At 41.8% G+C, this 26,064-nt stretch overlaps 1 protein-coding gene and 1 pseudogene across 7 annotated transcripts in view; one reads left to right on the forward strand and one right to left on the reverse strand.

Moving 5' to 3' along the window:
* IFT88 (intraflagellar transport 88) overlaps positions 1-26,064 on the reverse strand; it is a 186,800-nt gene that overhangs the window by 21,261 nt on the left and 139,475 nt on the right. For all 6 annotated transcript variants that reach the window (XM_080662125.1, XM_080662122.1, XM_080662121.1 and 3 more), the window contains one exon: positions 25,174-25,240. In XM_080662125.1, the coding sequence (XP_080518251.1) occupies positions 25,174-25,240 (67 nt within the window). The remainder of the gene's footprint in view (positions 1-25,173; positions 25,241-26,064) is intronic.
* LOC308243302 (bifunctional methylenetetrahydrofolate dehydrogenase/cyclohydrolase, mitochondrial-like) lies at positions 18,467-19,604 on the forward strand (annotated as a pseudogene). The gene has a single exon. The product of its transcript is annotated as a bifunctional methylenetetrahydrofolate dehydrogenase/cyclohydrolase, mitochondrial-like (transcript).

A 26,064-nucleotide genomic window follows, 5' to 3' on the forward strand; every position in this document is an offset into this window, starting at 1 on the left:
CTAACCATAATTATTTTAAAAGTAAATGGACTAAACTCCTCAATCAAAAGAAACAGAGTGGCTGAATGGTTAAAAAAAAGATCCAACTATCTGTTGTCTATATGAGACTCACTGTAGATATAATGACACATGTGGGCTGAAAGTGAAAGATAGCTAAAGATATTTTATGTAAATGGTAATCCAAGAGAGTGGGAATGGCCACACTTATTTTCAGACAAAACACACTTTTAGTAAAAACTGTCACAAGGACATTATAGAAGGATCAAAAGGCCAATTCACTAGGAAGATATAACAATTACAAATATAGACACATCTTAACAGCACAAAGACCCAAATGTATGAAGTAAACATTTACAGAATTGGAGGGAGAAAAAGACAATAACACAGTAGAAGATTTCAATATTTCACTTTCAATAATAAATAGATCAACCAGTCAGAAGATCAACAGGATTGAGTACTTGAACAACATTATAGAACTAGTTCACTTAATTTATAATAATAAAAGTGTAATATGCAAATCGACCGAATGGCTGAACAGCAGAACGACCTTCTGGACGAAGCCGGTGCTGCGAGGGCTGAGGCAGCCGGGGCTGCAAAGGCCTACTCTTGCATGAATTTCATGCATAGGGCCTCTAGTAGATATATAAAGAACACTTCATCCAACAACAACAGAATATATGTGCTCAAGTGCACACAGACTGTTCTCCAGGATACAGTGCATGTTAGCCATAAAACCAGTTTGAATAAATTTAAGAAGATTGAAACCATACCAAGTATCTTTTCTGATCACAATGAAAATGAAACTAGAAATTAATAAAAAAGAACTGAAAATTCACAAATATGTGGAAATTCAACACACTCTTTGTTGGAAGTCACCCATTGCCTTCACTAGCAGAGAAGTGTGGACAAGGAACCCGGAAGGCTGGTTAACCTTGAAGGCTCTGAAAAGTCAGAGCCAAGCACCCACTGTCTAGGTGAGACAAAGGGAGCTGAAGCAACTTCCACCTTTTATTTTTTTTAATTTATTTTTTAAAATACATTTTATTTATTTTTTTACAGAGAGGAAGGGAGAGGGATAGAGAGAAACAATGATGAGAGAGAAACATCGATCAGCTGCCTCCTGCACACTCCCTACTGGGTATGTGCCCGCAACCAAGGTACATGCCCTCGACCGGAATCAAACCCAGGACCCTTGAGTCCACAGGCCGATGCTCTATCCACTGAGCCAAACTGGCTAGGGCAGCAACTTCTACCTTTTAGTCTTATGTAAATCCTTGCTGATGGGCTATCATGGAGCTATTACTGGAATTGCCTGCCTAAGAGCTATGGGTGGATCCCAAACCTGAATAAAACGAATCGCAAGGCCAGAGCAAAGCAGAGTCCTTCCTCTTGAGCTGTGCTCCCGCCTGGCCCCCAATATTTCCAAATTAATATTTTCTTATCTAGTCTCTTTCATTTGTGTGCGGCCTCCTCCAGAGCCCGAACCCTGAACCTGAACCCTGAACCACGCGGGACGTGGGGGGGACACTCACAACTCTTAAACATCAATGGGTCAAAGAAGAAATAACAAAGGAAATTAGAAAATATCTTGACATAAATGAAAATAAAAACACAAAATACTAAAACTTACAAGATGTGGCAAAAGCAGGTCTACAAGGGAAATGCAATAACTGTAAAAACATACATTAAAAAAGAAAAAGATCTCAAATCAATACCCTACCTAAACACCTCAAGGAATTAAAAAAAAGATCAAAGTTAGCAGAAGAAGGAAATAATAATATTAGAGCAGAAATAAACACAATATATAATAGAATAGAAAAAGTAAAACAAAACTAAGGCAGGTTTTTGAAAAGATCAACAAAATTGCTAAACCCTTAGGTATAAACTGAGAAAAAGAGAAGACTCAAATGACCAAAAAAGGAGCCCTAGCTGGGTGGCACAGTTTGTTGGAGCATCATCCTGTACACCAAAAGGTTGTGGGCTTGATTCCTGGTCAGGGACATATCTATGTTGCAGGTTCAAACCCTGCACATTGATGTTTCTTTCTCCCTCTCAAGAAAATAAAAAGAAAAATCAATAAACATATCCTCAGGTGAGGATTAAAATAAAAAAGACAAAACAAACAAACCAGAAATGAAAGGAGACATTAAAACTGATGCCACAGAAATAAAAAGGAGCATAAGAGACACCTATGAATAATTTTATGTGAAAAATTGGAGAACATTGAAGAAATGGATAAATTTCTAGAAATAAATTTCTGAATCATGAAGTAAAATACTGAACAGACTGATAACTAGTAAGGAGATTAAATCAGTAATAAAATACCTCCCAACAAAGAAATGCTCTGGACCAGATGGTGTTGCTGAAGAATTCTACCAAATATTTAAAGAAGAAATAACATCAATCCTTCTCAAATCTTTCCAAAAAACTGAAGAGGAGGGAACACTTCCAAACTCTGAGGCCAGCATACACTAATACCAAAATCTGACAAAAAATACTACAAGAAAACTACATAATAATATCCCTGATGAACATTGATGCAAAAACCCTCAACAAAATGATAGCAAACCAAATTTAACAACACATTAAAAGCATTATACATTTTGGCCAAGTGGAATTTATTCCTGGAATGCAAAGAATATAAAAATCAATCAGTATAATATACCACATTAATAAAGAAAAAAACCCATATGATCATTTCTTTGATGCAGAAAAGGCATTTGACAAAATTTGACATTTTTTAAGATAAAACACTATACCAAGGATGTCAAACTCAAAGGCTAACACAGGCCAAATAAACAAGGTTTAAGTTTATGTGGGCCACAAAAAAACTAAAGCTTCAATTTTCATAGAAATGTGGGTTTATTTCAATAGACACGCTGAATACAAAGGACTGAAATAAATGAGTAATTGTTAACATAAAATAATAGAACATTTTAATAAAAATATTTTCTTGAACATTTACCAGCCACTGAATAACTACACAAATTAATAAGGGCAACACAAATAAACCTATTTTTCTTGTGTGTTTTTTTAAAATATTTTTATTGATTTCAGAGAGGAAGGTAGAGGAGAGAGAGATAGAAACATCAATGATGAGAGAATCATTGATTGGCTGCCTCCTGCACACCCCCTACTGGGGATTGAGCCCACAACCGGGGCATGTTCCCTGACCAGGAATCGTGCACCGGGCCACTAGTTATTACTAATGAACTCCAATGTTCACTAATGACTGATTACTATAATCGTGTTACATTCATTTCCCTTACGTGCCTTACATGCAGGCACACCATTTCTCTCCACTAATACTAGCAGCGAATATTTTATCAGCTATTGCCACATCATTACATTAGTCTTGTACTGACTTGTTTGGTGTGTGCAACAGGAAATGTTTCCTTTTCGGAGAATAAGAAAAATAGTCCATAGCTGGTTTGGCTCAGTGGATAATAAAGGGCATACAGTATGTGAAAAACCCACAGCGAACATAATACTAGATGGTGAAAAACTGAAAGCTTTCCCTCTATGAACAGGAACAAGGCAACAATGAGCACTCTCACCACTTTTATTCAACACTAGAGGCCTGGTGCACAAAATTCGTGCACTGGGGTGGGGGGGGGGGTCCCTTCAGCCTGGCCTGCGCCCTCTTGCAATCCAGAATCCCTTGCTCCTCACTGCCCTCCTGCTCACTCCTTACCGCTCAGCTCACTGATCCTTAGTGGCAGGTTCCTTACTGCTTGGCTCGCTGCCCCTTAGCACTGCCGTGGAAACGGGAGAGGCTCCTGCCACCGCCACTGCACTCGCCAGCCCTAAGCCCGGCTTCTGGCTGAGCAGCACTCCCACTGTGGGAGCACACTGACCACCAGGGGTCAGCTCCTGCATTGACTGTCTGCCCCCTGGTGGTCAGTGCACATCATAGCGACTGGTTGTTTTGATTGTTTTGCTATAACGGTTGCTTAGACTTTTATTATATAGCTAGTACTGGAAGTTCTAGTTAGCAAAAAAAAAGACATTCAAAAAGGAAGGGAAAAAGTTAAATTCTGTCTGTTCATAAATGACATGATCTTATTATACATAGAAAACCCTAAAGAGACTGCCAAAAAACTGTTAGAACTAATAAACAAATCCAGCAAAGTTGCAGGGTCAAAATCAATTGCATTACTATACACTAACAGTGGACTATCTAAAAATGAAATTAAGAAAACAATTCCATTTACAAATGCATAAAACATAAGATACTTAAAATATATGTGTATATATGTAACAAAGGAGGTGAAAAATTTGTACACTGAAAATTACAAAACACTATTGAAAGAAATTAAGGAAGACACAAATGATAGAAAGACATTCCATGTTAATGGATTGCAAGACTTAACACTCTTAAAATGGCCATACTACCCAAAGAAATCTCCAGGTTCAATGCAATCCCTATCAAAATCCAAATGAATTTTTTTTGCAGAATTAAAAGACATTCTAAAATTTGTATAGAATTTCAAAGGACCCTGAACTAGCCTAAACAATGCTGAAAAAGAACAATGAAGTTGAAGACCTTACACTTAGAGATTTCAAAACATATTGCAAAGCTACAGTAACCAAACAATATGGTACTGATATAAAGACAGACATATAGACCAATGGAACAGAATAAAGAGTCCAGAAAGAAACCCAGATGTATGATCAACTAATCTTCAACAACTGTATTAAGACAATACAATGGGGGAAGGATAGTCTCTTCAACAAATACTGTTGGAAAAACTGGATAACCACATGCAAAAGAATGAAGCTGGACCACTACCTTAAACCATATATAAAAATTAACTTAAAATGGATTAAAGATAAAAATGTAAGACATGAAACTATGTAACTCTTAGAAGAGAACATAGAGGAAAAGCCATGTCACCAAAAGCACAGGCAAAAAATAAACAACTGACAAATGAAACCATATCAAACTTTAAAAACTTCTGTTCAGAAAAAGAAAAAATCAAGAGAGTGAAAAGACATCCTAAGGTACAGGAGAAAATATTTGCAAGTCATATAACTGATAAGAGGCTAATATTCAAAGTATATAAATCCATAACTCAAGAACAAAAACACAATGTAATTTTAAAATGGGCAAAGGATTTAAATAGATATTTATCCAAAGAAGACATTCAAATGGCCAACATGCATATGAAAAGATACTCAACATTGCTAATCGTCAGGGAAATGAAAATCAAAACCACAATGAGATAACACCTCACATCCATTAGATAACCAGTATTAAATAACAGAAAATAAGTGTTGGCAAGGATGTGGAGAAATTAAACATTTGTGCACCACTGGTGGGAATGTAAATGTTGCAGTGCTATGGAAACAGTATGAAGGTTCCTCAAAATATTAAAAATAGAACTATCATATGATCCAGTAATCCCACTTCTGGGTATATCCTATATAATAAAAGAGTAATATGCAAATTAGCCATCACTCTGCTACACCCACCAGCCATGCCCACCAGCCACGCCCACCAGCCAATCAGGAGTGAATATGCAAATAAACCCAACCAAGATGGCTACGGCCACAGAGAGCAGGAGGGAGGCTTGGGTTTCCCCGGCAATGGAGGAAGCCAAACTTTCCGCCTGCTCTTGCCGGCCTAGGCCTCCACTCAAGGCTACAAAGTTTCAATGATAGAAGATACATAAACCCAAACAGAAATGGCGGCAGCCACGGAGCTGGAAAGAGCAGGAGGCTAGGGTTGCTCCCGGTGATGGAGGAAGCCAAGCTTTTCGCACACCTTGGCCGGCCCAGGCCTCTGCTTAAGACTACAAAGTTTCAATTATAGAAGATACATAAATCCCAACAGAAATGGCTGCCGCCACGGAGCAAGCAGAAGGCTTGGCTCCACTCCAGGCTACAAAGTTTCAATTGTAGAAGATAAATAAGCCCCAGATACCAGGGCCTCCGCTTGGGTCGCCAGGGGGTGTGGCTGGCCTGCAAACCACCACAGGCCCCTCGCCCAGGCCACCCCACGCCCCAAGGGAACCCCCACCCTGATCTGGGACACCCTTCAGGGCAAAGCAGCTGGCCCCCACCCATGCACCAGACCTCTATCCTACGTAACAAAAGAGTAATATGCAAATTGACCATCACTCCAACACACAAAATAGCTGCCCCCATGTGGACACAAGATGGCCACCACAAGATGGCCAGCAGGGGAGGGACCAGGTCTGCAAGGGAGGGCAGTTAGGGATGACCAGGCCTGCAGGGGAGGGCAGTTAGGGGTGACCAGGCCTGCAGGGGAGGGCAGTTAGGGGCAAACAGGCTGGCAGGGGAGCAGTTAGGCATCAATCAGGCTGGCAGGGGAGTGGTTAGGGGGTGATCAGGCTGGCAGGCAGAAGCATTTAGGGGCAATCAGGAAGGCAGGCAGGTGAGCAGTTGGGAGCCAGCAGTCCTGGATTGTGATCCCGGTGGGATCGGGCCTAAACGGGCAGCCGGACATCCCTTGAAGGGTCCCAGATTGGAGAGGGTGCAGGCTGGGCTGAGGGACACCCTCCTCCCCCGTGCACGAATTTCGTGCACCGGGCCTCTAGTATTAAAAATAATTGAAAACAGGATCTCAAAGAGATATTTGCACACCCATGTTTATAGCAACATTATTCACAACAGCCAAGAGGTGGAAACAACCTCAATGTCCATTAATAGATAAATGGATAAAGAAAATGTGGTATAGACATAAAATGGGATATTGTTCACCTTTCAAAAGGAAGAAAATCCTGACACATGCTACCCTATGAATGAACCTTAAGGACACTATGGCTAAGTGAAATAAGCCAGTCACAAAAAGACAAATCCTGCATGACTCCACTTATATGAATTATCTAAAGCCGTCAAACTTATAAACTGAGAGTAGAAGAGTGGTTGCCAGTGGTAAAGATATGGGAGGGAGAAAGAGCAGTCATTGTTCACTGGGTTTAGAGTTTCAGTTTTGCAAAATGGAAAAGTTATAGAGACCTACAGTACAGCAATATACACTAGTTAATACTGTATGCTTCGAAAAGATTAAGATGGAAAATTTTACATTTTTTACTACAATTTTCAAAAATTATTAACATTTGTAAACCTTTATATTCAGCAATTCCATTCCTAAAATATTTTACTAAGAAAATCATGAAAATATTTGATGACAGGAAAGTAGGCATGATATAATGCTGAATGAAGAAAGCAGAGTATAACATTTTACAGCACTATGATCTCTTTTAAAAATATACTAGTACACATTCATCTTTGGGTATGATGTTTTGAGTAGTTTATTTTTATCTGGAAGCCTACATTTTCTAAGATAGACAGCATTCATTTTTTTGTAGTATTTTAGGAAATGTTATTACCTTTATGAAGTAAGAGACTTCACTGGAGACAGCAAAGTGATGATTTAATTCCATATTTCTGGTTTTCATTTTTGACTTTGAAAAGTCAGCAAGTTTTTTTTTCATTTTTTGCATATTGTAATTTGACTGTGATATATGCAATTATTCTTTCTATTTATCCCACTTTTTGTTGTTAATCCTCAACTGAGGATATTTCTTCCATTGATTTTCAGAGAAGGGAGGGAAGAGAAGAGAGGGAGAGACAGAGAGGGAAAGAGAAACATCGATGTGAGAGAGACACATCGATTGGTTGCCTCCTACTTACGTCCCAACCAGGGCTGGAGAGTGAACCTGAACCCAGTATGTGCCCTTGACCAAGAATTGAGCCGAGACCCTTCAGTCAGAGGGCCAATGCTCTAACCACTGAGCAACATTAGCCAGGGCTATCCCACTTTTGATTTAGCTTTGTAAATCTGAGGATCTCATTAATCCTTGAAAATTCTTAGCCATTAATTCTTTACTTTCTTTCCCTCATTCTGTCTTTCAATATGTATATACTACATCCTTCATATCTCTTAATCCCTCCTATTTCCCATCACTTTGACTCTGTCCTGCATTCTGGGTAATTTCTTCAGCTCTCTTCCAGGTCATGAATTCTCTCTTCATCTAATCTAATTTGCTTTTCAGCGGTCAGGAAGCTTTTTCTGTAAACGACCAGACAGTAAATATTTTAGGCTTTGCATACCAAATGGTTTCTGACTACAAATGATTGAGTATGGCGGTTCTCCAGTAACACTTTACTGACAAAAGCAGGTGGTAGATCAAGCCAAATTTGGTCTTGCAGGTTGTAGTTTCCAGACCCCTGCTTTAAACCATCTATTGTGTTTCTGATTTCAATTACATTTTTCATTTTTGGAAATTCAATTTTTTTTTCAAGTCTGCCTAGTAATTTTTATATTATTTTATTCTGTTGTCATACTTAAAATACGTAAGTATGACACTGTTTGAATCCAATTGCTGAGTTTGTATAGTGAGGCATTGTGTGTTATCTGATTCCTAATTTTAAATACACACACACATACACACTGATTTCATAGAGAAGGGAGAGGGAGAGAGAGATAGAAACATCAATGATAACAGAGAATCATGTGCCTGAATGCCCCCCACTGGGGATGGAGCCCACAACCTGGGCATGTGTCCTGACCAGGAATGGAACCATGACCTCCTAATTCATAGGTCAACGCTCAACCACTGAGCCACACAGGTTGGACTGATTCCTAAATTTTAGATAGTAAGTGTTAGAGTTCAGATGGCAGAGGATAACAGCCCTACCTAAAAAAAAGTACCTGAATCTATTCAGTTCTAGAATTCAGATAACAAGAGATATGTGTATTCTTACTTTTAAAATATATTCTTTATCTGATAATTATAATATACTAGAGGCCTGGTGCATGAAATTCATGCACGGGAGGGGGGGGTGTCCCTCAGCCCGACCTGCACCCTCTCCAATCTGGGACATCCCTCTCACAATCCAGGACCACTGGCTCCTAACCACTCACCTGCCTGCCTGCCTAATGCCCCCAACTGCCCTCCCCCGCTGGCGTGCTCGCCCCCAACTGCCCTCCCCTGCCAGCCTGATCTCACCCCTAACTGCCTAGGACTTGGCCCCCACCACCGTGGCTTTGTCCGGAAGGAAGTTGGACATCCGGAAAATGGCTGGATGACCTGGTCTAATTAGCATATTACCCTTTTATTAGTATAGATATGTAGTCTTTGAAGACTACATTCTATAGTTTCTGTTGCTCACTCATAGAGGCTTATTTCCTCATGTGTTTTCTTAAAGTTGTAGGTTCCTGCTCTTTAGAATTTTATCTGAAAGAATTATTTGAAGCTTATGAAAAGTGTATTCCTCCAGGAAGGATTACACTTATTTCTTCCAGGTTCCTGGGAGCACCACCAACTCAATTCCATTCTATTCCAAATTTTCAGGTTAGATTCTTCAGGCCACACAGGTAATAATATATTCTAGCTCCAAAACCATATGAGGACTTATGGTTAGGAATTTCAAAGGAGCGCTTCCTGTTTATCACATTCCAACAGAGCCAAGGTGGAAACCCATCCTTTGTGGGTGAATTCTTTTCTATTTGATCCACTGAGGGTACTGTTTATTAGAGGTCCTGGCTTTATGAAGGGGATTCTTTGGTCTGACCTCTGACCTTTTGGGGACACAGGTTTTATCTTTTGTTCCCTATGAGCGCCTATAAACCCAGGCTTTAGGCCACAGGAACTTGCTAGAGAAAACATTAGCTTCTGTACTTATGTTTTGCATTTAAATTTTCTACATACTTTTGGTCTCCAAATAATTTCCTTCTTTCTTGCTAACTCAGCCATAAATTTTGAAAGTGTTTTTCATTTTCTCATTTATTTTTCCTTCCTTTTTAAAAACAAACAAACAAAAAAAAAACCCAACTGATTTTAGAGAAAAGAAGGGAGAGGGAGAAGAAGAGGGGAAAGAGGGAGAAAGAGAGAAACATTGATCGGTTGCCTTCCATACACACTCCAACCAGGGATGGAACCCACCACCTGGGCATATGACCTGATTGGGAATGGAACCTTCCACCTTTTGGTGTACAGGATAATGCTCCAACCAACTGAGCCATACTGGCCATGGACCTCTTTATTTATTTATTTTTAATACTTAGTCCACCATTATCAGGAGTGCTCTACATGCAGGAGTTTCCCTGAATATTCCATCTTACTGTCAGAAATAGAAGTCTGTAATAATTTCAGTCAGGAGAAACACACAAAAATGTAATTAAAAAGGTTAAGTCTAACTTCTTTGTTTTAAAGATGAAAAAACAAGCCTAGGGAGATGAAGTCACTTATTTAATAAGAGTTCATAGTTAGTGGCAAGGCCAACACCAAAATCCAGGTTTTCTGTCTGCCAGCATGGTCCTTAACCATCACACAGTAATGTCTATTTTGGCAAAGGATCTATGTAAAGTGTGGCACTTTTCATATAGACATGGAAAGTTTATATGAATAACTATGGCCTTATTCACATACTAGAGGCCCGGAGCACGAAATTTGTGCACGGGGGCGGGGGGTGTCCCTCAGCCCAGCCTGCACCCTCTCCAATCTGGGACCCCTCGAGGGATGTCCATTGGACAGTCGGACATCCCTCTCACAATCCAGGACTGCTGGCTCCCAACTGCTCACCTGCCTGCCTTCCTGATTGCCCCTAACTGCTTCTTCCTGCCAACCTGATCACCCCCTAGCCACTCCCCTGCCAGCCTGATTGATGTCTAACTGCTCCCCTGCCAGCCTGTTTGCCCCCAACTTCCCTCCCCTGCAAGCCTGGTCACCCCTAACTGCCCTCCCCTGCAGGCTTGATCGCCCCCAACTGCCCTCCCTTGCAGGCCTGGTTCCTCCCAACTGCCCTTTCCTGCTGGCCATCTTGTGGTGGCCATCTTGTGTCCACATGGGGGCAGGATCTTTGACCACATGGGGGCAGCCATTTTGTGTGTTGGAGTGATGGTCAATCTGCATATTACTCTTTTATTAGATAGGATAGAGGCCTGGTGCATGGGTGGGGGCCAGCTGGTTTGCCCTGAAGGGTGTCCCGGATCAGGGTGGGGCTTCCCTTGGGGCGTGGGGCGGCCTGGGCGGGGGGCCTGTGGTGGTTTGCAGGCCGGCGACCCAAGCAGAGGCCCTGGTCATGCCCCCCGGCGACCCAAGCAGAGGCCCTGGTATCTGGGATTTATTTATCTTCTACAATTGAAACTTCGTAGCCTTGAGTGGAGCCAAGCCTTCTGCTTGCTCCGTGACAGCAGCCATTTCTGTTGGGATTTATGTATCTTCTATAATTGAAACTTCATAGCCTTAAGCAGAGCCCTGGGCTGGCCAGAGTGTGTGGAAAGCTTGGCTTCCTCCATCGCCGGGGAAACCCAAGCCTCCCTCCTGCTCGCTCCGTGGCCGCAGCCATTTGGTAGGGTTAATTTGCATACTCGCTCCTGATTGGCTTGTGGGTGTGGCTTGTGGGTGTAGCGGAGTGATGGTTAATTTGCATATTACTCTTTTATTAGATAGGATTCCTGCCATATGCTATTCTAAGCTTAGCAGCTTAGCCGACCATGAAATGCAGCTGTCTGAATAAAGACAAACATCCAGACAAAGGAAACTCACAATCTCTTTTCACAGTCCTGTTTTAGACCCTCCCCACATCCCCAGTGACCCTCTTCTTGTCTTGTGACTTAGAAAGCAAGTTTGCAATCTTGAAACTTGGAAAAATCTCACACTCCTTTGCTACAGGGGAGATGACATCCTGCTTTGACCAATATTTTTTTACAAGGCAATTCATACTAAGAAGGTGACCTATTGTAACATTTTAGAATGTTATAGTTTTTATTTTATTTTTTAAATTGTTTTATTTTATTGATTTTAGAGAGAGGGGAGAAGGCAGAGGGAGGGAGAGAGGAAGAGAGAGAGAGAGAGAGAGAGAGAGAGAGAGAGAGAGAGAGATTGATAAGTTGTTCCACTTACTTATGCATTTATTGGTTGATTCTCGTATGTACCCTGACCAGGATCAAACCTGCAACCTTGGTGTAGCCAAACTACACTATAATCAACTGAGCTACATGGCCAGGGCTAGAATGTTACAGTTTTTATTTTTACTTTTTAAAATATATTTTTACTAGAGGCCTGGTGCACAAATTTGTGCACCAGAGGGGTCCCTTGGCCTGGCCTGCAGGATCAGGCCGAAACTGGCTCTCTGACATCCCCCGAGGGGTCCCGGATTGTGAGAGGGTGCAGGCCAGGCCAAGGGGCCCCTCCAGTGTACAATCGGGGCCAGGGAGGGACACGGGAGGTTGGCCAGCCAGGGAGGGGCCATGGGAGGACTCCAGGGTGTGTCTGGCCCATCTCACTCAGTCCGGATCGGCCGGACCCCAGCAGCGAGCTAACCTACTTGGTCAGTGCACATCATAGCGACTGGTCAACCAGTTGACTGTCTGCCCCCTGGTGATCAGTGCACATTATAGTGAGCGGTTGAGCGGCCTTAGCATATCATTAGTATATTACGCTTTGATTGGTTGAATAGACGACCGGACACTTAGCATATTAGACTTTTATTATATAGGATTGATTTCAGAGAGGTAGGGAGACGGGGAGAGAGATAGCAACATCAATGATAAGAATCACTGACTGGCTGCTTCCTGCATGCCCCACACTGGGGATTGAGCCTGCAACCCGGGCATGTGCCCTGACCGGGAATCAAACCATGACCTCCTGGTTCATAGGTCAACGCTCAACCACTGAGCCACACCAGCCAGGCTAGAATGTTACAGTTTTTAAATACGAATTATTTTTTGGTGAGAAACTGAGTTTCAAAACATAAGCTCTATTTATGGAACAAATTAGGAGGCTGACTACATAAACTTGCATTTCCAAAGGAAGACAGTCCTTACTTATTTAGAAAGTATATGGTTAAGAGCATGAAAATTATTTACAGTTGTAGGTAAACTAAAATAGAAAAGGAAAACTAAAGAGAAGATGAAAAGCCATGTACTTCATTTTTGTTAATTCTTTAAACAATTAGATTATGGCAAATATTTTATGATTTAAATTCAACAATTTTACCAAATTGAGTACATAATACATTTATTCTAGTTATGAAAATAAGAAAAATATATAGCTTTTTAAAATATTTAATACCACCAAAGATATTTAAAAATTCTGGTGACTATTAACTGTGCTCCATGGTAGAGTTAAAGGAGACGTAGCCACCACTGTCAGTCAGGTCCACCGACTGTGGGTAACTTTTACCAGAAACGTTTGCTATAAATAATTTTCCATGATGTTACACCTCTAACACACTTTTGAAATCCAATAAATTATCTTACTTTTCTGCTTATTTCTTATTTTATTGACTTTAGTATGCTTTTAAGTGAACATTATTTTCTTTATAGAAAAGTGAGAAGGAAACCACATTGTAAAATTACTATTAATCACTGCTCTCTGGTTGCAAATGAGATTGTTTCTTGGGAACTGCATGTTCTTCAGCTTTGGGGCTCCCAGTGGCAACATAACCCCTCATAGATGAGGCCGGGAAGCAGGATGTGGAATCGAGCACAGGGAGGGAGAAAGGGGCCTGTGGTAACTGCCACAGTGAGGCAACTGTGCAAAACACAATTAAACCCAGGGTTACTCCTGTTGAACATTTCATTTATTCTCAGTATTTTCGGTCATATATAATGTGATCAACATGTGTGTATATACAGTAATTCCCTGAGTTTATGTGTGTGGAACTTTTAAAGGTCTTGAAGAATATTACCAAATACACCCTGCAAAGTCCCACTTCCAGTTTCCACCAGCAGCATTTAGCTCATAAAGATAGCTCTTCCCCCTGGATCCTGGAGAACTGGCCTTGCTAACTGTACAGGTTAATTGCATTTCCTTAATAATTGGTGCCCTGGATCCTGGAGAACTGGCCTTGCTAACTGTACAGGTTAATTGCATTTCCTTAATAATTGGTGAGGCTGCATACATACCACCACACATAAGAGAATGATTTATACTCTTTATCACCTTTCTGCATCCCACACTTACCTCTCCTTAAAATCATGGAAATCTGACTTTTGCCTCCAATAGTGTATTGAGAATGTTGTGTTTAGGGTTTCCAACACTGTCGTAATTGAATAACTGAATGACCTCTTTTTTTGGCTTCAAGTTTAATTACACAATACGTATCTGATAATTCCTTAAATTATCTATATATATAAACACCTAAGCGACCATTTGACTGGTAGCTATGATGCTAACTGACCACCAGGGGGCTGATGTTCTGACCTGTAGGTTAGCTTGCTGCTGGGGTCCAGCTGATTGGGACTGGGCGAGATGGGCCAGACACACCCTGGAGCCCTCCTGTGGTCCCTCCTTGGCCCCGATCGTGCATTGGTGTGAGGGACCCCACCAGTGGACAAATCCATGCACTGGGCCTCTAGTCAGATAATAATTATCTTCCCCCACCACTTCCCTTAAGTTAGGAAGCCTTATCAATTGTTCCATCACTTTCTTATTTTTTGACAGTGCTATCCAAATGAAACCTAAAAAATTCTTCTCATTCCTTGGAGTGTTACAAACATAGCGCCCTTACTCATTGAAATATCTTCTGAAGGGATTCTCTATTGGTGAACTATAAACTCTGATTTCACTCTCCATTAGACATTAAACTTTTTTTGGTCTCTCTCTTTCATCCCCAAGATGATATTCAATTTAGCACCAACTAAAATGCAGTCACTAAGGAAACTACTCACTCCATTAAGTATGAGGGAGTTTTTGTTTATGGTTACAAACACTAACGAACTTCAGACAGCACATTGAGACCTTTTGCATGAAGCTACTGTCCACTTACTTCATAGTCTGACTTGCAAGTGACCTACCCTTTGTCACGAGGAAGCTGCTCTTCCTTTGCTCCATCTCTTTTGAGAGTTAAGGGGCTACAAATCCAAAGTTCCCTCCCAGACCCCAGCATCATGGCCTGTCAGCACAGATGATACAACCAGCACAAAACTGCACAGGGCCCATGGCTAGGACCCATGGCTAGGACCCAGCTGCACTGTGAGAATGTCAGCTCATTTTTACATTGTTCCCAGCTGTGAGGCTCAGTTTAACTGCACCACTCCCTCCCTCCTTTGTTTACCTAACTGTGTATTACCCATCAAAAATGAAATTAGCTCTGACAGCCACTGTGATAGGCAACACTCAGGGGCAGAGTGATCCTGTGGAGAGATCAGTGAGGATGGAGGCAAAGTAGACAATATATTTATTCTGTTTTAACTGTAATTCACATCCTAAATGCTTAACTCAATACTTGGCATATAAAAAGGATATAGGAGAAGAAGCTGGAAGGGAATTGGTATTTCCTGAGTACCTAGGATGGTCAGGAACTTAGTAAAAGTTTGTTGATAGAAAGGCAGAAAGATAGGAAGGGGCAGGAGGAAAGAACGATATGTATAAAATATGCATACATGTGTATATATTTATAGATATACAGTAATACATTACTGTACAGATTTTATCATATTTAAATATATAGTACACATATCTATAAAATTTTTAGATTGTATTTCCTGTGTCTTTTGTAATTTGCCTCTGATGGAAATTCCAAAAGAGGTGTTTGATGAATGTTTTGATTAAGGGCAGCATTACTGGAAAAAATGTTCCACTTTCCAAATTGGTAACTTCAAAAACCAACATTCATTTGTAGATATAATTTCTAGTATTTTGTTAAATTTTATAAACAGTAAGGCAGTGGTCCATGTGCTGACATTTAACTTCATGCACAAATACACGTGAGCCTGCAGAGTCAGGAAAAAACTGAGAACAACAAACTCAAGGTCATACATCAAGCAAAGGTACACACATGGACCTCACTGTATCCGCAGGTGGACACTAAAATTTGGGTGCTGCCCATGTTCTCTTTTGTCAAAGGAATCACCCTTGCCAGTGCTTCCTGTGTGTAAACTCAGTTCCTTCTCTCAACCACCCTACCAGGTACACCATTATTTTCACTACCATTTGACTGATGAGGAAACTGTGACAAAAGATTAAGTAACTTGCCGGAGATCACATAAGATGCAGTAACTTGAAAAAGGGAGTCCATGGATGCTGAATGAACACCAGGACTGAGGAACTAATTCAAGTAACTTCAAACTAAGGGCAGTAAGCCAAGGGCCAGAGGGAAGGAGGACCTTCTGTTGACACAAAGTCTCATCACTCCGTTGTTCTGTGTGACATATTTGGAGGTGGCTGAGCTGTAAACAGTCGAGATCACTTTAAGAGGGAAAGGTAAACAACAGTCTCACTGTAGAGCTGTATCCTTAGATTAGATAGCTGCAACCGGTTCTTTGGTCAAAAGGAAATTCCTGAGCCCCCACCTGTTATGACCAAGAACATTCATGGAGAGCTGGGTGTAGAACAGGGATCAGATAAGTACAGTCTGTGAACCAAACCTGGCCCATCCTGTTTATGTATGTCTAGTGGGTTAACAATAGTTTAGAGACTTTTTTAATGGTTGCAGAAAAAAGCTAAAGAAGAATAGTATTTTGTGACACGATGACATTTACACGACATTCAAATTTCAGTGTCTGAATATGAAGTTTTGAGACTCATCCACATCCATCCACTTATATGTTCTCTATGCTGCTTCTCACCACAGTGGCATAGGAGGACATGGCCCTTGAGTCTAAACTACCTACTGTCTGGGCCTCTATGGGAAAAGTGTGTTGAGAGAACCACTCAGCTTGGAGAACCAGTGTGCCAGAAGATAGGCCACTTGTTAGCACATCAGACCAGCAGGGTCTGTGACACTGAATATGCAGGTGCTACCGCGATACTGCTAACTATCCTCTAATATTTATTACTAACAAAGTTACATTGTGGTGTCAAGCCTCAAAGTGCATAGCAGCCAGGGTGTCCAGCACAGTTACTCCTGAGATTTCTGTGGCCAAGTGGGTACTTACATGGGATGAAGCTGTTGGGAGTGACACTCTTTAGAAATAAGAGCCCCAGTCCTGCCAGCTTCTGACGGCTTTTTTCAGACTCACTCTCTTTTTCCCAGGAGATTACCTATATTCTATTGATTTGATTATGTGAATTTGGCTGTATTCACATCGATTTTCTATCTCCCGTCCTTAGTCAGTGATCTTTTATCCCTCATATGTGGTGGGCACTGAGCATGAGCCACTGGATCCCAGAAAAACTGTGCAAAGGTATTCTAGTCAAAGAACTTGTTCACCCTTGACTATAATCTTAAAATAAAGAACTTTGATTAAAAAAATGGTTACAATGTACTTTATAAAAGATGTTCTTTAAAAAGTTGATCTTACATATTTCTGTTCACTAAGTCATAATATCCTATAATTTTCATTATGAAATTATTTTCAGTATGAAATTGAGACATTTTTCTTAGGAAAAGTTGGCACCCAAGACATAGTAAAAATTAAGTGTAAAATGCTGCAAACCATTAAGTACACATATTAACAAAAAACAATTTTAAAATAGAACGTTAACAACACAGCACTCAAAATAAGTCAGGACTGCCACCATCATGCAAAAGGGAAGAGGCCCTCCAGAAAGGCACTCCCTGTCTTGAGGACAGGTGCCTATGAGAAGCAGAGGTATTCTGTGGTTTCCTGGCCTTTAAATGCAGCCAGCATACAGGCGGGAGCTTGATCCACTTCACCCTGTGCACAGGCTGACTATTGAAGTTACCAATTTGGAAAGTGGAGGACACAGCTCTACTTGTGGGAGTTGACCTTTTGTGTGACATGGCTTAATTTTTCTTCTAAACTGATTGATGCTTGGCACTGAGCTGCTAAAACCTTAACTCAAAATTGTGCATTTAAAAGAGAAATACATCTTTACTTCAAGTAGTTAAAACAAGTTCATGTCATTTAAGTTAATTCTATTTTGCCCTGGCTGGCATTGCTCAGTGTTTAGAGTGTAGGTCTGTGCACCAAAGGGTCACGGGTTTAATTCCTGGTCAAGGGCACATACCTGGGTTGCAGGTTCTATCCCTTGCCTGGTTGGGGCATGTGCTGGAGGCAACCAATCGATCTCTCTCTATCTCCCCCCTTCCCTTCCATTCTCTCTAAAAATCATGGAAAAAATATCCTCAGGTGAGGATTAACAACAACAAAAAAATATGTTAATTCTGTTTTACAAGCAAACTAATGTACTAACAATCCTGGAATGGATATTCAAAATTCTAAACCAGATAGTACTGCCTTTCAATGGGATTTGTATCAAGTAATAATCATTAATAGTCACACTCACTCGCACCAGCATGTGCCAGGTTTAAGCACAGCCCTCTGTGGGTTGTGTGTGTAATACATCACCTCGGCCGTGACAGAGCCAGGACAAGAGGCCGAGGCTGGATGCCTATACACTGCCACACACTGTGGTTTTAAATGTGGTGCCCTTTTTATAGACACTCTGTCACGTCTAATCCTGTAGTATCTCAATGGAGATACAGCAGTGGTTCTCAAAGTGTGGTCCCAGAACCAGCAGCATCAGCTGGGACCTTGTCAGAAATGCAGATTCCTGGGGCTCCAATGCCAGTGCGGGGCATGGCTGCTTCATCTCTCATGTCCACATTGGCCATCCGGCTGCTCCGACCTGCACAGAACTGCTTGCTTCCGTTATTTTCCACTCCATTTCTCGGCTGTTCAAAATGAAGCTGTTGTCATTTCTGGAAGGAAACTTGCCCAGCAGATCAAGCAGGAAGTGAGGCAGAAGGTGGAAGAGTGGGTGGCACCCAGCAACAAACGGCCATACCTGAGCGTGGTTCTGGTTGGCGAGAATCCTGCAAGTCATTCCTATGTCCCCAACAAAACCAAGGCTGCTGCAGATGTGGGAATCAGCAGTGAGACAATTGTGAAACCCGCTTCAATTTCAGAGGAAAAACTGTTGAACTTAATCAATAAACTAAATAATGACGATAATGTCAATGGCCTCCTTGTTCAGCTGCCGCTTCCTGAGCACACAGATGAGAGAAAGATCTGCAATGCTGTTTCTCCAGACAAGGATGTTGATGGCTTTCATGTAATTAATGTGGGGCGAATGTGTTTGGACCAGTATTCCATGTTACCGGCTACGCCATGGGGTGTGTAGGAAATAATAAAGCGAACTGGCATTCTAACCCGAAGGAAGAATGTGGTTGTAGCTGGAAGGTCCAAACATGTTGGGATGCCCATTGCAAGGTTGCTACACACAGACAGGGCGCACGAACGTTTTGGAGGTGATGCCACTGTTACAATATCTCATTGATATACTCCCAAAGAGCAGCTGAAAAAACATACAATTCTTGCATATATAGTGATCTCTGCTGCAGGCATTCCAAATTTGATCACAGCAGATATGATCAAGGAAGGAGTAGTCGTCATTGATGTGGGAATAAATAGAATTCAGGATCCTATCACTGCTAAACCCAAGTTGGTTGGAGATGTGGATTTTGAAGAAGTCCGGAAAAAAGCTGGTTGCATCACTCCAGTCCCTGGGGGTGTTGGTCCCATGACAGTGGCGATGTTAATGAAGAATACCATTATCGCTGCAAAAAAGGTGCTGAGGCTTGAAGAGCGGGTGGTACTGAAGTCTAAAGAGCTTGGAGTGGCAACTAATGAACTATTGACTCCAAGTCAGTTCAAGAGGCAAAACAGTCCAATAGAAATGCAGCATCTCTTATTTATTCTACTGACATGGTTTTAAACAATGCTTTGTATTTATTGAAAGCTTAAATGGGTGGATGCTTGTGCACATAGCTCTCCCCAGTACCTCACCAGGGATCATGCCATTATCATGCTGGGGCATGTGATCTGGCCATAAGAGGAGCCAATAGCCTGGTGATTGCACGGGGACACTCACATTGAGAAGGGCTGCTTTACTTGGTCAGAACACTTCAGTTACAAATTGCCTTTTCCAGGATTGCATTTCCCAAGTGCTATTCCAATAAGAGTTGATACTCACTTTTGAGTTCAACTGGTCAAAACAAAGGAAAAATGTTGCTAGAGAAAATTAGGGAAAAGGTACAAAAGAAGAAATGATAGTAATTTGAGTAGAAAAAAATTACCCTAATTTTATATTGACTGATAATCAGAAGAAAAGCTACCTGTTAATAGTATCCTGTCATTTTAAAGCTTAGTCGTTGGGAAAAATGTCTGTGTGCTATTAGCCTTTATTTTATGTGTGTTACCATTCATGAGGTCCCCTTTTGGTTTTCTGGGATCAAAAGGCTTATTTTATAAATAATTCACGTGTATTGTCATATTTGGTTTTTCCTATATCCTTAAACTTTATTGTTAATTTTTTTTGTACTATTGGGGATGTCTGTATGGTTTCTTTAAACCTATTTTTGAAAAACAAAACTTGGGCTTGATAATCATTAGGGCAGTTGTATAAGTATGCAACTGCCTTTTCCACTAAAGAATTGTCAGCCTGCTGCATGCTTTCTCTGATGTACCTATTGGCTTTCACCGATAGGTTTTTAAGAGCTTGAGTTAATATTGAATTTAATCAGACTTTCTGATTAAGTTTTTTGTTTTATTTTGTGTTTTAAATAAAATACTCTGACTAGTATGAAAAAAAAAAAAAAGAAATGCATATTCCTGGCCTATCACAGGCTGACTGACTCAGAAGTACTAGAACTCTGTGGTCAGTTCTCAGCTGATTCTGACTAACATCTGAGAACCACTGAAGAGGAAAGGAACTGAGGTTTACTGAGCAAATTAATAGCAAAAATCAGACTTCCAGGAGACTAGTCTGATCCACAAAAAAGACAATTTTGTAGGATCCCCGAGCATTTCAGAAATAGTTATTTTATATAAATGAATAATGATGATGTATTAGTTCTCCATGGTCCTCTGTCCTAGGCAATTCTTCAAAAATCAAGTTGCAGGCATGCATTTAAATTATTATGCTTACACTAGCTTATGACTAACTTCATTTGGATTCACATGAAAATCGTCTCTTTCTCCTAACTGCACTGTGCATCTAATCCAGGTTGAAGGTCCAAATATTTCCATGTTAAGCTATAAATGTGCAAGTCTACGTTTTACAGGTTAGAGGTGGGAGATGGGTGAGATTGGGGCTCCCTTTACGTAGAGGTTTGTCCTAGAAATTCCTGAATGGCAAGTGGGTAAGTGACAGCCATGCAGAGGGACTGCTGCTGGTGTGGGGGGTGGGGGAGCCTGCAGAGGGACAGCTGCTAAGGATGGGTGTGTCCAGTGTACTATGGGGTGCTGGGTGGGCACAAGGAAAAAGAGAGGAGACAGTGAGAGAGGGGTCCACAGCATGGTTTACACAGACTTCAAAGCCAGGGATAGCCTTGCCCTGGGCCTGTGCTGAGAACTGGAGAAAGGAGGCAGAAAACATGATTCCTGTCATCAAAAGTGGCACTCCAACTTGGGCTTCAGGATGAGGGAAGAAATAAGGAACAAAAAGGGAAATGGTGGGGAAAGTGGGCAAGTCCCCTGGGAAGGAACTGTTTAGTGCCTTCAACTTATGCCAAGGAACTGGGAACATGAAAACCGGCTTGTAAAAATGCCTCCAAACCACCAGTTTCTACTCCAAACTGCCCTCATGTGAGAATAAAAGTTATTTATGCACTTGAACTGACTATTAGTGCTGGACTGAAGTGGACTGGAGCAGAGAGAGGAAAACTTATTTACGAAGAACAAAAACAAGCAACAGTGGGGAGGCCAAGACCAGGAGGTAACAGATGCCTCTCTCTGCACACAGGTGTCAGACAAGGCAGCTCACCTTTCCTATACATCAGTCTTGGCTACACCGACCTGACCTGACTGTGGAGGAGGTCTGGGCCTGTTTTGTCCTGAGGCACAGCATGCTTCCATTAGTATTAGGGAAAGGTCACCTAGGGAGGCTGTGCAGACCTTTGTGTCAGAGGACTTGGAACTTGGTGGCCCCTGAAGTGCAGCTTGACCTTTCTGATGTTTCTGAGAGGCGGACATTGGAGTTGGCCTGGGGGTACTTTCTCAGGGTTCTGGTTAAGCCCAACCTGCTCAACAGTTCTAGGCCTGCCCTGGCACCCTGTCAGGAGGTCCTGATGTTACTGAAACAGATTTTCAAAGTGAAGACATTGGGGTAACTTAGGCTCAGGTTAGGGATTAACAATGGAGACATTTCATGAGTTACCAGGGAAGGCTGAGAATGTCCCATAAGGCTGCTGCTGCTGCTATTTTGGGAGAGACTGGTTGGTGACTCTGAACTTAAGATTTTTAGAGGATGTGCAGGATACTTAGAGGTTGGTGAATCTGGTCCCAGAATGTTAGTAAATAATTAATACTTCCCTAGGGATTACTCAAAACAATTATTCCTTAACGGGACACTCAGCTTCAAAAGAGCTCATATCAAGATGGCCTGCTTTCTAAAAGCAAGCATGAACCAGCAGCAGCAAGTGGGTCTGGTGGCCTTCCAGAAGTTCTTCATGGAAGCAGAGTGCCTGGTCTGCTGACTTTGCGGCCATTCAGAACATCTTTGGTAATATAGGTCCATGATTCCTCATCTACAATTCCAAATAAAGAGGTCTGAACGCTACGTGTTCAGGTGGCAGTATGTAAACTTCCTGGACATAAAACCTAACTTGCCCTGAAGCAATTTTTAGCCACTATCTATCCTAAATGTGAATATTCATGTTTCACTGAATTAATACTTTATTTGGTGATAAGGTGTTCCTATGGGAATTAGATGCTATATAGGTAATGCACCCCATTACTTTTTAAACTCCAAAAAATACTGAATTCAACAGCATACTTGGCCCCAAAGGCTTGGATAGGGACTGTGGGCCCGGATTGCTGTCTTTGGCTTAAAGGCAATTGTAGGGGCCTGTTTCTTAGACCCAGGACGCAGCTAAATCCAACCCCAGACAGCCAAAGGAATATGGTAAAACAGGAGTGGGGTTGGGTTAGGGACAAAACGGAGGTATATCTGAGGGCTAGGGGGACATATGACAATATCAGTGTCCATCATGACCAGGAGTCGTGACAAGACAGGAGTCGGCTGCTCCTTGAGGTGTAGCCCCTTTGCACTTCCAGGATGCAGGCTCTGGGCAACAGCTCCTGTGACCTGAGGGCTAACTGGTCAGGACTCTGAGGTTCAGTGGGAGGAGCTGGACTGATCCTTAGAGCATCAGGCTGTCTCACTAGAACTAGAGGCACTGATGACTACTAGTAAATGCCTAATGTACTTAGTGAAGCAGAGCTCTGATTTCTACAAAGAGTCTTTGTTCCCAGTCTCAAGTCCTGAATCTTGGAAGACACACATGCTTTTGTTGTGGCAGCACCCTCATCACTAGAACCTTCTGTATCTTTCCAGCTAGATTAGAATTTCCTTTTTTTAAAAAAAATATTTTATTGATTTTTTTACAGAGAGGAAGGAAGAGGCACAGAGAGCTAGAAACATCAATGAGAGAGAAACATTGATTGGCTGCCTCCTGCACACCCCCTACTGGGGATGTGCCCGCAACCAAGGTACATGCCCTTGACTGGAATCGAACCTGGGACTCTTCAGTCCGCAGGCCACCGCTCTATCCACTGAGCCAAACCGGTTAGGGCTAGATTAGAGTTTTCTTGAGCACAGGGGCCACCATTGTATTCATCCCTGTGATCTTGGCACTGAGCACAGTGTTGGGTGCTGAGAATGTATCCAGTAAACGTTTATGAATAAATGAAAGGCCTACCTATCTAAGGGTCACACCTTGCTTTGTCCTGACTCCTAGATCAGAGACAGATATGCAGCTGGGCAGTTGCATGGACTGGGTCACCTATGTATGACCTTGCTAAGTAGGAATGTGAGAGAATGGAGCTGTATTTATTGGTCACATTTAGCATTTATTTTTCCAATAGTTTATTTAAAACCACCAAATTTCTACTAAGTTTAACTTAAACTATCCCCGAAGCAGAGGGAGAAGGTAGATTTTGTTGATGGGGAAAAGAGAAAGAAGACTTGCCAAACAAACCTTCTTATTAAGTAACTAGAGGCCCAGTGCATGAAATTCATGCACGGGAGGGGGTCCCCTAGGCCCAGCCTGCACCCTCTCCAATCTGGGACCCCTCGGGGGATGTCTGACTGCCGGTTTAGGCCGATCCTGGGGATTGGGCCTAAACTGGCCATTGGACATCCCTCTCACAATCTGAGACTGCTGACTCCTAACTGCTCATCTGCCTGCCTGCCTGATCGCCCCTAACTGCCCCCTCCCCTACCAGCCTGATCACCCCTAACTGCCTCTGCCTGCTGGCTTGATTGCCCCTAACTCCCCCCGCACTGGCCTTGTCACCCCTAACTGCCTCCCCTGCTGGCCTGGTTGCCCCTTACTGACCCCCCTGCTGGCCTGGTCGCCTCCAACTGCCCCCTGCCAGCCTGGGCGCCCCACGCGGCCTGCTGTTCAGTTGTTTGGTCATTCCTCACTAACCCCCCTGTCGGCCTGGTCGCTTCACGCAGCCTGCTGTTCGGTCGTCCATCTGGTCGTTTAGGTTGTGATCGCCCCTGGCTTTTTATATATTAGGATGATATCATGAGCAATTACAGTGTCAAGGAATTTGGAGATGCAAACAACCTCAGAAATCACCTAAATCCTACAGCATTTATGTGGTTGCTCCAGAGACACATGGTTGTCATGATTAAGACTGGAACAAGAACCATGTCCCCGAGTTCCCAGACTGGCACTGTTTCTACACTGAAAGTGATACTGAAGACCTGAGACTGTCTGCATTTTATAAGACCTTCTTACTTCTCATGGTACTTCCTTAAAATGTAAATTTTAAACATCACACAATAAAGTCTCATTAGGATGGACATCTACAATAATTTATCCAACCCGAACTTGTTTGTTATGCTATTAGCAGAAACAGTTCTGGTTAAGAACTAAAATTGCTCACTGGCCAGGCAGCTCAACTGGTTAGAGTGTCATGCCGATATGCCAAGGTTGAGGGTTTAATCCCCATTCAGGACACATAAAAATATCAACCAATAAATGCATAAGTAAGTGGAACAACCAATCAATGTTTCTCTTTCTCTAAAATCAATAAAAAACAATTAAAAAAAGAACTAAAATAACTAACATTTATACCTAATTTATATATCAGACTGACTGCCTACAAAATCAATTAGAATAAATGAGGTTTAACTGTGTATACAACACACACACACACACACACACACACACACACACACACACAGATAAAGGACATTTTTGGATTGTTTGAAAATGTTTCCAGAAGCCCATGTACTAATCCACAACTTCAAGATGACAGAAAAAACTTACCACTGCCAGCACTACCCTCTCTCTTGCCACGGGAACCTCCAGGGCCATCTCTGCCAGACTTTATACGCTAGAACAAGAAGATGAGTTTAAAAGAATAACTCACATTTCTTCAAAGTTGAATATAACTAAATGTTGATTTTTAAATTAACATTACTATGTAACTCTGAAGACTTATTGCTCCTACATTTCTGAAAGCTGGGGTCAAATTGATTATTATCTGAATTGGTTCTATAGGAATAAAGACTATGTTGTGTAACTCAAGAGATTCAAAGCCTGCCCTCTAACATGCTGAGCCCTTATACTTCAAACTGCAGTGAAATCTCTGCTTATACAAAAATCCTAAAAACCAAATATTCTCTTTTTAAAAAATATGTTTTTATTGATTTTAGAGAGAGAGGAAAAGAGAGGGTTAGACAGAGAGACAGAAACACTGATGAGAGAGAAACATCAATCTGCTGCCTCCTGCATGCACCCTATTGGAAATCGAGCCCCAACTGGCTCGATTCTAGGACCTTTTGGTTCATGGGTTGATGCTCAACCACAAAGCAACACTGGCCAGGCCCCAAATATTCTCTTGATGGGGAAGTTCAGGTTTAAACCCAATAGTTTGGAATGGAGGGTGGGTAGAAGGGAAGAGAATCTATTAAAAGGCTATTTCCTGTCTTGTTCTACTCTATAATGGTTGGACCTAAACCAGTGGTCGGCAAACTCATTAGTCAACAGAGCGGCAAACCGCAGCTTGTGAGCCGCATGTGGCTCGCGAGTTGAGGTTTGCCAACCACTGACCTAAACTATTACAGGGATAAAGACAAAATGGCTTTTGAAATTCAACCTCTACAATAAACGTGCTATTAAAATCTCACAAAATGCCTAATCTGTTCAACAGTCTAC

This window comes from Plecotus auritus, assembly GCF_963455305.1.
Source record: "Plecotus auritus genome assembly, chromosome: 3".
In the NCBI taxonomy this organism is placed as follows: Eukaryota; Metazoa; Chordata; class Mammalia; order Chiroptera; family Vespertilionidae; genus Plecotus; species Plecotus auritus.